General features: G+C 43.7%; 1 protein-coding gene across 1 annotated transcript in view; it reads right to left on the bottom strand.

Annotated features, from left to right (window-relative positions):
- Window positions 1-2492: 2492 nt before the first annotated feature.
- The window catches only part of rcc2 (regulator of chromosome condensation 2), a 42371-nt gene continuing 27337 nt past the window's right edge, over window positions 2493-17526 (bottom strand). Inside the window, exons 8-12 of the mRNA XM_080215054.1 lie at window positions 16538-16718; window positions 15170-15275; window positions 12653-12725; window positions 7590-7667; window positions 2493-6874 (exon numbers count right to left, since the gene is read on the bottom strand). Coding sequence (XP_080071180.1) covers window positions 6770-6874; window positions 7590-7667; window positions 12653-12725; window positions 15170-15275; window positions 16538-16718 — 543 coding nt within the window. The 3' untranslated portion in view covers window positions 2493-6769. The remainder of the gene's footprint in view (window positions 6875-7589; window positions 7668-12652; window positions 12726-15169; window positions 15276-16537; window positions 16719-17526) is intronic.

Here is a 17526-nt window from a genome sequence, read left to right as displayed (position 1 = left end):
AATATCCCTACCAGTGAAAAGATTGTAGGTAATTCTCAACTAACTCAAAGCTTTATTCTTCAGACACAGAATTGAGCCGCCATGCAGCCCGTTTGAAAGCAAGAGATTTTTTTTGAAAGTTTGACAAGGCTTTCATTAACAGAAAGTGACGTGTCTACAACTAGACACTCATTCAAAAGCTGGGAGTATCTGCAATCTAGTTTGATATAATCTATAGTCTCAAATGATAGATTTGTCATCCTCAGTAGTAACCTCACATTCAATCCTGATCAGCACATGGGGGTTCTCTGGAATTCTGTTCATTGGAACCGGTGGAAATGTGTGCATCAATGTTTTAATCACATCAAATCCACTATATAAATTCTTAGATAACATATGCTGTGCTCCACCTCCTAAATCTTCCACCTCTATACATTTTTAAGCAACTTAAAGCCAGTTCTGAAAAAGTCTCAAGCCAAAACATTAACTCTTTCTCTGTCCAGATATTGCCTTACTACTGAGTGTATACGGTTTTAATTATATATTCAAGCAGCTGTTTTATTATCCAATATTTTACCTGGGCTCCCTTTACTTGCAGACTCCTTCCTTGTAAACTCAAACTGCAGTTTGAATTTTATTTATTACAGTCACAACTAGGCTTATATTAACACTGCGATCAAGTTTAGTAAAAAGCCCCTGGTCACCACACTGTGGCACTTGTTCGGGCACACATGGCACTTAGCATGGCCAGTGCACCTACCCAGCACGTTTTTTCAGATTGTGGGAGGAAACCCATGCAGACACAGGAAGAACATGCAGATTCCACAGTCGCCCAAGCCAGGAAATCGAACCCAAGTCCCTGGCACCAGAAGGCAGTAGTGCTAACTGCTGTGCCAAGCTGCCCAATCTATACTCTAGCATCCCTTCTGCAGTATACTTCTCTCTTGATTCTACTCCACCCACGAAGCCTGCTGCTTCTTGAACATTTTCCCCCATTTCTTCACATTGATTCCTTCTCTATAATCCCACATTCCCCTTGTTTTCCCACAGGCCCATTCTGCCTCATCATTCACTATACAGCATCGAAGTATACCAGCTCTTCTCCCGAACCAACGTCCTTGCAACCAACTTTCAAAGGCCAATCTCTTGCAGCTTCTTCCTAATGACTGCATATGAAGTTTTGTAGACAAGGCCTTCTCAATTCACTGAAGGCCCCAGACTGACAGCCCTAGCCTACGTTTGCCTTGCACACCCCAGCAAAAGTAATCACTACCCAGTTGTAAGTTATACGGTCCTCATTTCTTCTTTGCTTGTTTCACCATTCTCCCTCGTTTTCACCTTTCCAAACCTCCATGCCAATTTCTTGGCGCAATTGCCTGTTTATTGCTGCTTTACAACTTCTCCTGAATGGTTATTTCAATCTTCACCCAAACTGTGATTCTACCACCTCATAACCTCTCTGTTCACTCATACCTTTGCTTTTTGCATTTGAATGATAGCTTCTTGCATAAAACCTCTCTATATAGCATAATTAAAATTTAATATAATTAATTTGAAGACACTGTTTAAAGATGAAATAGCAGGTCTAATGAATATTCAAAGTACTTTAACATGTTGGCAACTGTTGCAATACAGTGGTCAATTTTCATGTAACAAGTTCCCCGAAACAATGGTGATAACAAGCAGATAATCTATAGTGTCATCTGAAGGTAGAAATTTCAGATTACAGCAAGTACTTGATCCTCTTGCGCCATAACAAACAAGGGTGGCACAATGGTTAGCACTGCTATCTCACAGGATCAGGGACCCAGGTTTGATTCCCGGCTTGGGTCAGTGTCTGTGTGGAGTCTATGCATTCTCCGTGTCTGCGTGGGTTTCCTCTGGGTGCTCCAGTTTCCTCCGACAGTATAAAAGACATGCTGGTTAGGTGCATTGGCCACACTAAATTTTCCCTCAGTGTACCCGAACAGATGCCGGAGTGTGAAGACTAGGGGATTTTCACAGTAACTTCATTGCAAGCCTACTTGTGACACTAAAACAAAATCTTGAAGTTCAGTGGCAATAAGAATGAAAAAAAGCCAGAGAAACTCAGCAGGTCAGTGTCTGTGGAGAGAAACAACTAATATTCCACCTCAATGACCACCCAGTTGAAAAGGAAACTTTTTCCTCGCCACAGATACTGCCCAATATGCTGAGTTCTCCAACTTCTTTATTGTAATTTAAAGATTTCCTGCATTTGTATTACAATTTCAGGGGCACTATTTTCAATCTAAGGTCAATTGTCAGGATTGCAGGGCAGAGTTCAAAGGTTAAAAATTTAAGAAAACTGTTTTTAAAATCAAATTGGGGACATAAATCGAGGCAAACATCTTTCCCTTCACATGTACTGGTGGTTCATCTGCAAAATGTCACAGACAAGATGACAATTTATCCCTCGCTGCTAAACCAGTCCCCTCAAATTCAGCAGTTGTTAATGGGCTGTTTAGAAATTACATCCATACTAACACAGAATGGAAAGGAAACACAAGGTAAAATTTATTCAATTTATTGCAGGAAATACAAAAGTAAAAAAAAAAGAAAAAAGTTTACAGCACTGAACAGGCAGCTAATTGGCTACAAATCACTAACTAAATCTAATGATGCCAAGAAACTAGTCATTAATAACCAGCATGAAAAGAGACACCGTCCCTCACCTCTCCACCCACCTAAGCAAGCTGACAGCTCACCTCCACTTGGGGGAAAGTGTTAAACCTTTGCAAATGTTCAATTCCATCATTAGTTTTGCGTTGCCAGAAAGCCTCGTCATTGGATGGTGTTTGTGCACAGTGGGGGAACAACTTCCCCAGGCACCAGAGCTGCAATGAACAGTTCCAATATATTCTCCTTTGGGGGCAATTAGCTGAAGGAGCAGGGTCTAGGGTCTCGGGTCTCTTCTAGGAATTTGACAGGAAGGAAAAAATGCAAGAGTTTGCACTATAATAGCGTCATGACTTGCTCAACACATTTCTCCCATAAGCAAGTTGAAACCACTTTCTGTTTGGACATCTGAAGTTGACAGGAGGAAGAAAAACAGCCCTGGTGTTTAAAAAGGAGAGTCTAGCTTGGACTTTCCATTCTGATGAGAATAGAGAAGAGCAGGACTAAATTCCAGACATCTGGAGCTGAAAACTGGGAAGAATATTTGAAGGCACATGAAAAGTATGAGGGGAGTCAAATGCAGGTGACAATGGGCCATCTGACCTTGGTCTTAAATAGCATGAACAGCTTTCCTCTCACAAAGAAGAAAAATTAGTTAAGAAGGCAGAGGAGCACTATTGCATGCTCTGTCTAGCCATATTATTCACTTTGTGCACAAATTCCACCCAGCTTAGGGATACTGAAAGATGGAAACGAGTCCAAACATTATCCAAGTTATTTTATTTTGTCTGGCTGAATTCCATGCAATACTTACAGAAGAGAGTGCATACTCACAGCACTGGTGCAATACACCATTAGTGCAACTTGCACCTGCAAAATTTCTGTGGTACATTCATACCCAATTCCATAAAGCTTGGACCTTAGGAACCAGAAGGAAAAAAATATATATATCTGGGCCAACTTTGCCACCTTTGTTGACACAATCATTGGCTGCTGCAGGAAGAAACCAACATAGTAGTGCCATGCAGGGACTTGTACCAGATTGAAAAAAAAAGGACCAGCATGGAAAGTTCATACAATTTTTACTCAGTACACTGACGAGGTTTTCAGGGTAGAGAGAGGCTCAAAAAAAAACCTCCAAGATCAGGAAGACATATGTGTAAATCTAATCAGTGTGGCCATTAAAGACAATAGAACATTGTGTAAAGTGGGCAGGTTGGCTGGCAAATTAGTGGGGAGAAAGAAAAACATTAATCTAAAAGAGCAAAAAAAGGAAGCTTATTGAGCATTTGCCGAAATAGAAACCAGGAAACTTCAAGGTTATAAGCAGATGGTATCAGATTTGGTTACATAACTGTGACATGTACATCAGTGAAAATTTAACTGGAAGACAAAATCCAGTTTGAACTGCAGCCAGCCTCTCTTCTTTACCAGTTTTGTCCCACAAACGCTAAAAAAAACGCAAGTAATTTCCATGAAATCAACATCATTAAACTCCAAGGTGCCAATACCTTGACCTTGTTAAATGATGCACTGTGGAAACAGGATGCACCAAAGGATGGTCACAGATATATCCCAGAGCATCATCAGCTTATGCTAAAATTGTCCCTGCCCACAAAACCCAGTATCAAGCAGTTAAAAAAAGGTGCCTGAACTGTGGATCCATCAAATTAAAATGGTTAAATTTATTGGCTTACTGGGATCAGAATCCTTCACTTCATCAGTCGCTCAATTTAGAATAGTAACCAAATCATCGGGGTCCTGCCAGCACACTCATCTCGGGCATTATGAACTGTTAAGATTCAGTTCAGTTCAACAAATTACCTTGACAATGAATTTAACGCAATGCCAGGTGAAAAAACAGGGCAACTAAACCAGCAATTCTGATTCAACAAGGAGGCTAAACAAAATCCTGGAAAAATAGTGCGCTAACCCCCATTTTTCCAGCTCCTCTCATCACCCCAAGATATCTTTTAAGGAGGGATTTTTGTCTATCAAAGAGGGCTGAAAGGGCTAGATTTAAAGTCACTATAGAACTTTGCAACTGCAGGGTTAGGCACCTGGCTTTGTAAATGGTAGGAGCGATACCAATGGAGAGAGTTGCAGTTGACCAACGTGTACCATAACTTGCACTGAAACTTCTGAAAGTACTGTTCATACTATGGCCCGTCAATGCACAAAGAAGCAATGGATGAGCTGCTACTGGAGGGCAAAAGATTAAGTTCTGGTAATTAATAGCTGGGAATAAGAATAGCACGTTTCTATTTCAGTTGTGAATTTACAATAGCAGATTTTCCATGACCTCATTTACGTGCATATTGCAACTTAACAGATGAAAAATCTGACAAACTACCCAAGGACATTAAAAATTGGAACAATGTAAAAAGGATTTCAGTGTTCAAATGTTAATACGTAAAGCATCTAATATGATCTGCTTACTAATTCTATGGAAAGAATCAAACATGTTTGCAACAGCCTCACCATCAAGTCAGACTACACAGAATACAAATAAATTCGCCATATATAAAAAAAACCTTTTGGGTTGGTAGACCGTCCTGCATCTAATCTTGTTGTGCCTTATGCTTCTAATAAAACACCCAAACTTGAACTTACCCTGATCTTTAGAACAGCAAAGAGGTTGGTCAAATAATGACCAGTCATAAGCCACTGGGATTGGAAGTAACTGGGCCCCACCTCCCCTTCACCGTGGCAGATTCCTTGCTCAGAGTTCCTTCGGACTTCAATTCTCTCAGGAGTGTAGTGCCAATTTCATTCTTCCCCTCTATAGGGAAAGGTGGCAAAGGAATGTAATAATCCTTACATTTACAAATGACCATGTCACATTGAAAAGTCTCAAAAAAAAAAGGACACCTCTTAACGACTCTTCAAACCCACGCAAAAGAAATATCCCAAATGGTTTGGATTTGGGCTGATAAAGTTAGTGCACAAAGATTTCACTCGTTGCCCGAGTAATCTCAATTGAAAGAAAATCAAAAACGGGGCAGAGCAGGGCAGAAATTTTTTAGAAAGGGGAAAAATAGCTCCATTAGCTTATCAGAAATGTAGCACTGTAACCAAACACGTTGCTTAAGTTAAGACAGACCAGGAATGGAAGTGAAAATCTGAGTCTTCTTAGGCCTGTGCAGAGGAAATCAATGTAATAGTTACTGGCAATGAATTGGCCAGAGTGGGACATCATAAGGCACTTCACACTGATGGTGAACCACTGACAGCAAGCGTGCTTCAATCCTGCTGTCAATAGTAAACTAACATGACCCACAACCTCAATGGTGCAGGGACTTCAAGGACAAGAGATCAGAAGCTACAGAATGCAAACATTTTTCGACAGGCCCTTCAAAACTAAAGCTGGAGATACTTAATTGCACTAAAAAAAAGGAGCACGTGGTTCTCAAAGAGACAAGGATCTTTGCTCAAACATTACTTTCCTGCAACAGCACAGGCAGTGTCGGAAGTCCAACCACTCCGGTCCTGCCCTGCCCTACAGGAGCAGCTGTTATTACAAAACCCCGAGTCACATTTCAGGACTTAGTGGTTAGCAGAACCAGATGGAAAGTCCCTGCACCCTTCCCAAATAATCAAAGGGAGGACATGAATTTCGCAATTCACAAGTACGCCATTGGCTGTGCCATCTGACCAGATCAGAACTAAAATTAGAAATAATTGTACCAGTGTGATGATGGTTTAACATAGCCATTTAAAGACCATGATTCCCAGCGTTTCAGCTTGTTTATATCACTCTTGCTGACCAAGTAAAACAGCCAAATCTAGGCTTTAAAAGATACAAAAGAGTTCCAACACATCAGTAGGAAATGGCCATTACTGGAGTAATGGTAACACAATGGCCATAGAACACAAGTAAAATTAACTATCTGCGTGCATTGTTAAATCAATTGCTCTGGAAATACTACCACTAGCTGCATATGTAATCGCGATCATGTAAGTACCACTAACATTTTTTTTAAATGAATTGGAAAAGTTTTTTTTTTATAAGATGTTGTCCATTGCCTGGCTCCCTGTTCAGTGTGGATTTTGTTTTTATTTTTTTTAAAATCTTGTTGACCAGTGCACTGCAAACTTCAGCTGCCTTTGTTCAAGTGAAGCTTTCATGTGTGGTTGCACAGGCTACACAGCATCAGATAATCCGTGGGTTATATTCGGGCAACTTCTTAATCCTCTCTTTCTCTGCATCGCTTTCATCTCTTGCTATCATCAACGAATGAGCGTGGCCCATAGCGACCTGCAGGAACAAAAAATAAAATTCTTTCCCTACAAAGCATCACTGGGCAAAAGCTGTTGACTGTTGACGATCTTCAGAAAGAAAGATTTGCACTGATATATAGTATTGGGATGTCTCAAAGCATTTTACAGTCAAGAACTTTAAAAAAGTGTAGGTAATACAGCAGATCCCAGAAATAGCAATGTGATGAAGGCCAGATAAGTTAAAACAAAAGTCTTGGTCAAGGAATAAATATTCACCAGTAGAGACAGCCCTCCCACAAAATAACAATATTTTACATTTACCCAAGGGGGTGGAGAGAGCCTCAAATTAACAGCTTATATGAATGACTGAATGCTGCACTCAGTCAGTACTGCACTGCAGCACCAGTCTTGATACTGCCTTTTTTTAATTTCTGGAGTGTGACTTGAATCTAAAATCACGGAGCTTAGGCTAGACTCCTCTCCCTCGCTACTCAGCCAAGGCTGGCATTGGACCACCGCAGTGACCCTTGCGAGTCCAACAGATTTGTTGCAGCCTTGATCCACCTGCCCACTTCTAAGTGTGCTGACCCAAACCCTTTTCAGGGTGTCAACGGTCTAGAATTAAATTAGCTTTCTACAAAAAAGTGGCAAGATCCTCAGGTGGGCATTTTGGAGCAATGCTCAAGAAACATGTTCTTTGTATACTTCCCAAAGTTAAGATGGAAAAAGGAATGAGAAAAGCTCTCCCTCACCTGCTCAATATAAACGCCATCCAAGGTCTTTATCTCCTGTGCAGTGGTGGAAGACTTGGGTTTGTTGTCTCCATAGCCCTGTAACATCAGTTGCAGTTTAAATTATACCAATGGACTGCAGTGATAAGATGCAGGCCCAAGCTGCAGGACCTGTTACCAAGATTTCTGTTTATAAATAAGGTGCAGGCATTTGGTACTGCAAATAAAATCTATTGAATTGCATCTATTAAGTGAGGCACCACATTACACAAACTTTGATACAGTGCCCATGTTGACCCTGACTTTGCACATAGAGGCGAGGAAAAATGCATCCCGTCTTAAATGGACTTATATTGACCCACACAATGACTGGAGCATCTCCATACAAAAACACAATGAAGAATCCTGTAGGGGATTGTCACAGTAACTTCACTGCAGTGTTAAATGAAAGCCTACGAATAAATAAACTTTAAATTTTGTCAGCCTCAGTCAAAAACAAAATCCATTTTGAATGGGTTGTTTGGTTAAAGTGCCTATAGGTGGCGATGTCTGTGGCAGTTTCCAGTTATAAATGGATTACTGACATTAACTTGAAAAAGCAGCACTTTGTATTACATGAATTGTGCTGCACTTTCAGACAGTTGCCAGCAGTCATCTGGTTAAGAAAATCCAGCAACCTTCTACATTTTGATGCAAATAAACTTAGCTGAACATTCCAGCTCAATCCTTCATCGTCTGCTGTCAACACAGCAAATGTTGGGCTGCTTTCCAAAACCCCTCCATCGAATTCTGCCTTCAAGTCATCCTGTTGTGACCTCTGAATACACTAACAGTGGAAGGTCTGTTATGGATGCTGCCTGGATTGTAGAGTATGAGCTATAAGGAGAGGCTGGACAAACTAAGGTTTTCTTCTCTGGAGCAGTGGAGGCTGAGGGGAGACCTGATAGAAGTCTACAAAAATTATGCGGGGCATAGATAGGGTTCACAGTCAGAGTCTTCCCCCCAACCCTCCCCCACCAGAGCTGAAATGTCTCACATTAGGGAGCATGCACTCAAGATGGGCAATTTTTTTAAACACCAAAAGTGATAGGTGTCTGGAACCCACTGCCAGGGTAGTGGAGGTGGCAGATATGAAAAAGGGCATTTAGAGGGATATGGACCAAGGGCAGGCAGAAGGGATTACTTTAATTTGATGTCATGTTTGGTACATCATGGGCTAAAGTGCTCTTCCAGTGCAGTACTGTTCAATGTTCTATAAATGGAGCATATAAGATGCTCCAGTCATTATGTGGATCCATTTAAAAAAGGATGAGTATGAAAAGCTGGGAATGGAATTAAAAAGTAGAACCGACAAGGTGGTTATCTCTGGGCTACTGCCTGAACCGAGTGCAGACGGGCGTAAGATTGATAAGATTAAGGAAGTGAATGGGTGGCTCAGGGATTGGTGTGAGAGGAATGGGTTTGAATTTATGGGGCATTGGCATCAGTATTCAGGTAGGTGGGACCTGTTCAGGTGGGATGGGGTTGGTCTGAACCATGCTGGGGGGGGGGGGGGGGGGGGGGGGGTAGGTGACATTATGGGGTCTAAAGTTAAGGAGAGGGTACAGGTAAGGGAAGAGGCCAAGGATGTTCCAATAATAAAAGGGAGTAGGAGGCGTGAGTATGGTTGGTGGTGTTCTGGCAAATAGGGTCCAGGTGAAGGCTGGGATGAAGGCACTTTATCTGAATGCACGAAGCATTCGGAATAAAGTGGATGAGCTGGTGGCGCAGATCAGCACAAATGGATATGATCTGGTGGCCATTACAGAGATGTGGCTGCAAGGTGACAGGGACTGGGAGCTGAAGGTCCAGGGGTATCAAGTGTTTAGGAAGGATAGGCGGCAGGAAAAAGCAGTGGGGGGGGGTGCGTATCTCTGCTGATTAAGGATAGCATCGGGGTGGTAGCAAGGGATGATATTAGGAACCAAAGAGCAGAAAGTGGAATCGTTGTGGGTGGAGATTAGGAACAGCAAAGGGAGGAAGACGCTGGTGGGTGTCGTCTATAGGCCCCCGAATAATGATCTGGAGGTGGGGCAGGCTGTTAACACGCAAATAAGTGCGGCGTGCAGGAATGGAACGGCGATAATTATGGGGGATTTCAATCTACATATTGATTGGTCGACCCATGTTGGACGTGGTGGGCTCGAGGAGGAGTTCTTGGAATGCTGCCGGGATAGTTTCCTTGAACAGTGTGTGTTGGAGCTGACGAGGGAGCGAGCTATCTTGGATCTGGTGTTATATAATGAGGCGGGGAGAATTAGGGACCTTGTGGTGAAGGATCCTCTTGGGGAGAGTGATCATTGTATGGTGGAGTTTCTGGTGCAGATGGAGGAGAAAGTGGGTTCCTGGACACGCGTCCTTTGTTTGAACAGAGGGGAGTACAGTAGGACGAGAGAAGAATTGGCGAATGTTGACTGGGGGAGCGTGTTGGAAGGTAGGTCTGCTGAGGAGCAGTGGAGGATCTTTAAGGAGATCTTTCTTGGTGCTCAGCTGAAATTTATTCCGATGGTTAAAAAGGACCATTGCGGGAGAGGTAATAAGCCGTGGATAACGAAGGAGGTGAAGGAAAGTGTTCAATTAAAAGCAGAGGTGTTTAGAGTAGCTAAGAGTAGTGGGCGAGAAGAGGATTGGGAGAGGTTTAAATGTCAACAAAGATTGACAAAGAAGTTGATAAAGAAGGGTAGGAGAAACTATGAAGCTGGGCTAGCGCTTAATGTAAAAAAGGATAGCAAGAGTTTTTATAAATATATAAAAAGGAAGAGGCTGGCTAGGGTGAACGTTGGACCCTTAGAGGATGAGAGGGGGGACTTAGTGGTAGGGGATGGGGAAATGGCTGAGGTCTTGAATAACATTTTTGTTTGTCTTCACGGAAGAGAATGTGAATAATTTGCCGGGTGTTAGCGATGGAAAGGTGGTAGGACTGGAGGGTCTCAATGACATTACTGTTACTAGAGAGGCGGTGCTCGACAGACTGGAGGGACTGATTGTGGACAAGTCCCCAGGACCAGATGGAATGCATCCAAGCGTTCTGAAAGAAATGGCAGAGGTGAAAGTGGATGCCTTAGTGGTTATTTTCCAAACGTCGCTGGATTCCGGGGAAGTGCCAGAAGATTGGAAAACGGCTAATGTTACGCCGTTGTTTAAGAAGGGTGGCAGGCAAAGGGCAGGGAACTATAGGCCGGTTAGTTTAATGTCTGTTGTAGGTAAAATGTTAGAATCCGTCATCAAGGAGGAAATAGCGAGGCATCTTGAGGGGAATTGCTTGATAGAGCAGACGCAGCATGGTTTCGTTAAGGGGAAGTCATGTCTGATAAATTTATTGGAGTTCTATGAGGATGTGTCTAGGGCGGTGGATAGAGGAGAGCTGGTGGATGTGGTCTTTCTTGATTTTCAGAAGGCGTTTGACAAGGTACCTCACAAGAGGTTATTGCAGAAGGTAAGGGGGCATGAAGTTGGAGGTAGGGTGTTAGCGTGGATAGAGGATTGGTTGTCAAATAGGAGGCAGAGAGTGGGGGTCAATGGGTGCTATTCGGATTGGCGGTTGATGACTAGTGGAGTGCCCCAGCTATTTACCATTTATATAGATGATCTGGAGGAGGGAACCAAGTGTATGGTGTCGAAATTTGCTGACGACACCAAGATTGGTGGAACGGCAAATTGCGCAGAGGGTGTGGAGAGTCTGCAGAAGGATCTAGATAGGCTGGGCAAATGGGCCAGGAAATGGCAAATGCAATTTAATGTTGGCAAGTGCGAGGTGGTCCACTTTGGTAGGAATAATGGTAGGAAGGACTATTACTTATGTGGTGAAAAACTGCAGCAGGCGACGGTGCAGAGGGACCTCGGGGTCCTTGTGCATGAGTCGCAAAAACCCAGCCTGCAGGTGCAGCAGGGGGTCAGGAAGGCTAATGGGATGCTGGCCTTCATAGCGAGGGGGATTGAATATAAAAGTAGGGAGGTCTTGCTGCAGCTGTATAGGGCATTGGTGAGGCCGCAGCTGGAGTACTGTGTGCAGTTTTGGTCGCCGCACTTACGCAAGGATATTTTGGCCTTGGAGGGAGTGCAGAGGTGGTTTACTAGGCTGATACCGGAGTTGAGGGGGTTGGGCTATGAGGAGAGGCTGAATAAACTAGGCTTGTACTCGTTAGAGTTTAGAAGAATGAGGGGAGATCTCATTGAGACATATAAGATGAAGAATGGGATGGATAGGATAGAGGTGGAGAGACTCTTCCCGCTCAGAAAGGACAGTAGGACTAGGGGGCATAGCCTCAAGATAAAGGGGGGGTGGTTTAGAACGGAGTTGAGGAGGAACTTCTTCACTCAAAGGGTGGTGAGTCTCTGGAATTCTCTGCCCGTTGAAGTGGTGGAGGTTGCCTCGCTAAATATTTTTAAGACGCAGGTTGATGGGTTTTTGATAAGCGAGGGGATTAAGGGTTACGGGGAGAGGGCGGGAAAGTGGAACTGAGCCATGACAGATCAGCCATGATCTTATTGAATGGCAGGGCAGGCTCGAAGGGCTAGATGGCCTACTTCTGCTCCTATTTATGTTCTTATGATACATTTCTCCTCATCTCTATGCGCAGAGTCATGGTCAACATGGGCACTAGATCAAAGTTTAGCTAAACTTCCTGAACAGAGACTCATTCTACATCACCCTCTAATCAGAAGCACTTTGCTGTTGTAAATAAATGCATCCAATGTCAAGGATACTCAAAATGGTCTAGGGGATTCTTGGTTCAAGTCTTTCCTCCACCATGAGGCCCCACTTTTCTCACCAATTTGACCATACAAATGGAGACTTCTAAACTGTTGCACACACTAAACCAAACTTATTTCATCTTTAAAAAAGGTGAACATTTAGTCGATTCACTTTTCCATTCTGATACGATCGAATCCCAAAAACAGCCTTAGTTTCTAACGTTTCTTGGTGATATGAGGAGGTCATGGTTCAAAACGGAGGGTGATGGGCACCAACTTCTGTGCAAGTAGATATGCACAAGGTGCCAAAGCTCTGCCTGCAAATACTATCCTCCCATCGCAGTTCTTACCAATTCTCCAAACGTAGGTGATGGCCCCCAGCTGATTGTGCTCTCGTCGGCTGCCACAATAATGCTACTTTTCCTGAACAAGAAGAAGAGATATTCAATGATATTTCAGCCTGAGATTTCCAACCCTCCACCCAAGTGTTAAGAACAAGCTCAAGTCCTGATGAAGGATCCACACCCAAAAATACAATTCGGAGGTCCTTTCTCTCTATGAATGCTGCTCAACTGGTTATAAAATTACCAGAATCTTCTGTGTGTCCTTCAAATTTTCATTCTCTTCCCTTTTAGATGTTGCTTGCAATAACAAGCATTTGTGGTTTAAAAAGTGGAGAACTGGGAAGAATGCCTCAAATCATTTGTCACACCATCAGCAGCTTGAAGAAAATTTAAGTTCTATCACCGCAACACAACTCGCACAGCGACAGGGACAACCATGTGATTCAGTGCACTCTTTCAGTTACTTGCCTCCAGGACTCTTGTGGCCTTTGATTAGGAACACTTCATTTCTAATCAAAGGAACTGATTCAAATTAGGTCCCATAGTCCCCACACAAGAGACAAACAAGACTTTGCATCCCATCTTGGGCTCAAACAAGATCCAACCTGACAAGATAAGGCATTGCACCCCCACCTGGGCTTGCTCTAACACTTCATCTTAACCAAAAGGTCAAGATGGCTCTAATAATAAAAAAAATTGCATCAGCTAAAGCCTCGGTTTTACCTCACTGGCCTCCCTGATCCTTTACTCTACCCTGGCTTAGGCAAACCACCATTGCAGGCGTCAGCACACCCCTAGTGCAACAGACTAGGTTTGTCCCGTCTGATCGTGGTTTCACCCCTGCCAGATTATGAGTACTAAACCCATCAAAAGTAAGCAATCCCAACACACACCTGAAAATGGGTAGAGACCGCTGCTTACTGCACCAAGTCTAATAGGATTCTAGATTAAAAACACTGGAAAAAAACTCCAAAATACCTGACAGCACCCAGGGAGGCAGAAACAGAGCTAAATTTCAGGTCAGCGACCTTACAACAAAACGGGCAAGGCATTTTCTGATGAAAGGTCATTGTCCCGAAACGTCAACTCTCATTTCTCCCCCCCACCGTAGATGCTGACAGCCCTGCGGAGAACCAATTTCTGTTTTCATTCCATAATCCACCAGTTTTTCCTGCTGCTTTTGCAGATGATCCCAGGTTCAATTCCTCACTCTGGTCTCCTCCAGGACAGAAATGTGGACACTACAAAAAGGCTTCAGGCAGCTTTGTAGCAAGGGAAGTCTATATAAAAAAAGTCACTTGGAGGTGCCTCTATTGATTGCATCAGCCCAACGTAAAACTGCACATGCTCACTGCAAAGGCTGGCACCCCTCGGGAAAGGAGGCAAAAAAATGGGCACAGCTTGCACGAGCATAACAGTAGTGCACAGGTGACAGAGATGGGGATACCAAAGAAACAGAAATATAACTGGACTGGCCAAATAAACACTCTGGCTAGAAGAACAAGTCAGAGGCTTGATGTTCTGGAGTGACTCAACTTCTGATTCCCCAAAATAAGGCACAAGTCACGAGTGTGATGGAACATTGTCCCTTGCCTGGATGGGTGAAGCCCAACAACACTCATCCAGGCCAAAGCATCTGCTTGATCAGCACCCCATCCAGCATCTTAAACAGTCACAACATCGGCCACCTGGGCAAAATGGCAACAGGGTGCATCATACACCAGGCAGCAACTCCCAAGCCTGTGACTTCTACCATCCAGGCAGCAAAGGCATGGGGATACCAATACCTGCAAGTTCACACACCACAGTAATTTGAAATAACCGCTGTGTCAAAATCTTGGAACATCCTATCAGGCATAGAATTGTAGAATCCCTACAGTGCAGAAGGTGGCCATTTGGCCCACTCAGTCTGCACTGACTCTGTCAAAACATCTTACCCAGGCACATCTCTCTGCCCTATACCCGTAACCCCACACATTTATGTCATGAGCCCCCAATCTACACATCTTTGGACACTAAGGGAGGAAATGGCCAATCCACCTAACCTGCACGTCTTTATCTGTATGGGTTTCCTCCGGATGCTCTGCTTTCCTCCCACAGTCCACAGGACGAACATGCAAACTCCAAATGGACAGTCACCCAAGGCTGGAATTGAACCTGGGTCCCTAGCAGAGGCAGCAGTGCTCAATACTGTGCCACTCTATTACCATAGGAATATTTTCATCAAATGAACTGCAGTGGTTCACTATCATGTTCAAGAACAATTGATGCTGGCATTTATCAATGACAAACATGCTGTGAGGGAATACATTTTTAAATTTTTCCAAGCATGGTGCAGGAAATTATATTTACATGTGTATGCACTTAAGTATCCTTGCTGCCCCACTTTATTCTGCTATTTAATGGAAAATTACAGGGCAGGCAATGGTACATGATCAGATTCAGCCTAGGCACCTAAATCAAGGATAAGTTGTGACCTGGAATCCTACATTCTGCATAGCAATTCTGTGGCTCTTTACTCACCCACTGGACAGGCTTCGAACCTTCCACCCACACAGGTCCTGCACCACTTTAGGATACATAGTAGAGTCCCGAGATGTGTTGGTTGCACCCCAGAAAAACAAACCACCTGCGAGGCAAAGAAGAGGGGAAGATGACCTGAATTACTGACCAAAGGTAAAACAATATTCCACTGTTACAAATGATCTATCCCAAACTTGTAAAATATCAGAGGACTGTTTAAACAAGTTACCATTGGGCTGATACAGTCAGGAAGAGCTTGTCCAAATGCCTGTGCCCCAGGTCAATTGATGCTCAAAATGCATCAGAAAGAGCAATTGGTTGAAGAGCAAATATGCACTTATAAAGCATGGTTTAGACTCTCAGAGCATTGCAAAGTTCACCACAGTCAAGTGAATTACAAAAGTGAGTTATAATGACAATTACGTGGGCACACATCACAGCCAGTTTGTGGGCTGAAAGAGCCCAAAACATTAATGACTAGTTAATCCAACTGAACAATGTTTAGTTGAGGGTTGCATAGGCCTTCAAGAGTCCACAACATTATTTAAAGAGCAAAGAGGCCTAATGGTACTGGTGAGACTGGCACAGACACTACAGTTAGTGTGGCACAGTGGTTAGCACTGCTGCCTGACAGCTCCAGGAACCTGGGTTCAATTCCTGGCTTGGGTAAATGTCTGTGTGGAGTTTGCATGTTCTCCCCATGTCTGGGTGGGTTTCCTCCCGGTGCTCTGGTTCCTTCCCACCACTCCCCCCCGACATAATCCAAAGATGTGCGGGTTAGGTTGATTGACCATGCTAAATTGTCCCTTACTGTCAGGGGGATTAGTGGGGTATATACGTGGAATTACAGAGATAGGGCCTGGGCGGGATTGCTGTCGGTGCAGACTGAATGGGCTGAACAGCCTCCTCGTGCATTGTAGGGTTTCTATGATTTCAGCATTCTTTATGCTGTAACAATTCTGTGCCAATACTCAGTACTATGCTGCACACGCTAAAGTCTTGTGGCAGAATTGAAACCCTCAAGTCTACATTCAAACAGTTACGACTGAGAAGAGGATACATTAACCACAACTGAGGGCTGGGGTGCCATAATCGTGAGCAAGAAGTTCTATTTCAATGTCACACTTTCACATGCTGAATTGAAACTGGGATAATCCACCTGGGATAGCACCCCTTTGCAAATAAAATCAGCATTGAGGCCCCAGAATGAGGCTAGACATCTGTAAGGAAAGGCAAGCACATCAAGCTCAGCCAACAGGTGAGAGGGGTAGTAATACCGGTCCTGGTCATATTAATGAAATTTCATTGCCAGCAACTCATACTTCACAACTAGTTCACAAGAATACAGCGAAGATGTGTACTACTAACCCATTTCATTCACTGCAAATGAGCAGGTGTTCCCTGCACAGATCTGTACAGCACCTCGACCAGGGAAGTCAAACAGCTTAACAAGCCGCGGCACCATTTCATCCTTCTGTTCCGTGTGTCCGAGGCGGCCATATCCTCCAAATCCCCAAGTAAATACCCTCTTCTGTGAATCAAGAGCAATCTGGGAAATGCAAGAAGACAAATGGATCACACACTTTCAACATTGCAAAGCTGCTGAACCACCTGCACACTCATGAATTCACCAGAGGTGTACATTGGACCAGCCATCAGGGAGGTCTCTTGTAGTCACGACTGATATGGGCAGTAGTCAGGAAGCAGCAGTTAGAAAAGATCAGGTGCCATAAGTTCCCAAGAGTCACGTGTAATCTGAAACGTTAAATCTGTTTAGCTCTCCACAGGTGCTGCCAGATCTGCTGACATTTTCCAGCATTTTGTTTTTATTTCAGATTTCCAGCAATATCCACAATATTTCACTTTATTCAGGTGGCACGATGTTCAGGGAAGACCCAATTAAACAGGAGAATGGAATTACAAACTCAGCCTAGGAAGAGATCATACAAATATCTCCCACCCAAAATTAGAAATTTAGGCAAAATCTGTAAAAAAAAAAAGAGGAAATAAATTCTCCTTAAAAACAGGAGGGTAGGGAATGTATCTACTTGACTGCAGAGAGCTGGGGTTTACTGCCATAAAAAGGGCATTGTTGTAATTTACTGCTCATCTGTATGGTCCGGGAAGAGGTGGCAGGGAACGCCTTGAACTCTCCGAATTCAATACATTTCTAAGTCCACAATGTGAGGGATCAGAAGGAGGCTTCCAAGTGCATGCTGGCCTTGTCCTTAGAAAGGTGGTTACGGACTTGGGGGGGGGGGGCAGAGGGGAGGGATGTATCCTGCCTGGAATGGGGAGGTGAGGTCCCTGATAAAGAGCCAGTGTTGCCCTGTCTTCTTTTCAGCACAACTTCCACA

The sequence above is a fragment of the Carcharhinus amblyrhynchos genome, chromosome 30 (assembly GCF_965287045.1).
Source record: "Carcharhinus amblyrhynchos chromosome 30, sCarAmb.v2.hapA, whole genome shotgun sequence".
Classification (NCBI taxonomy): Eukaryota; Metazoa; Chordata; class Chondrichthyes; order Carcharhiniformes; family Carcharhinidae; genus Carcharhinus; species Carcharhinus amblyrhynchos.
Note: the sequence above shows the minus strand (reverse complement) of the source record. Positions and strands in the feature narration are given on the sequence as shown.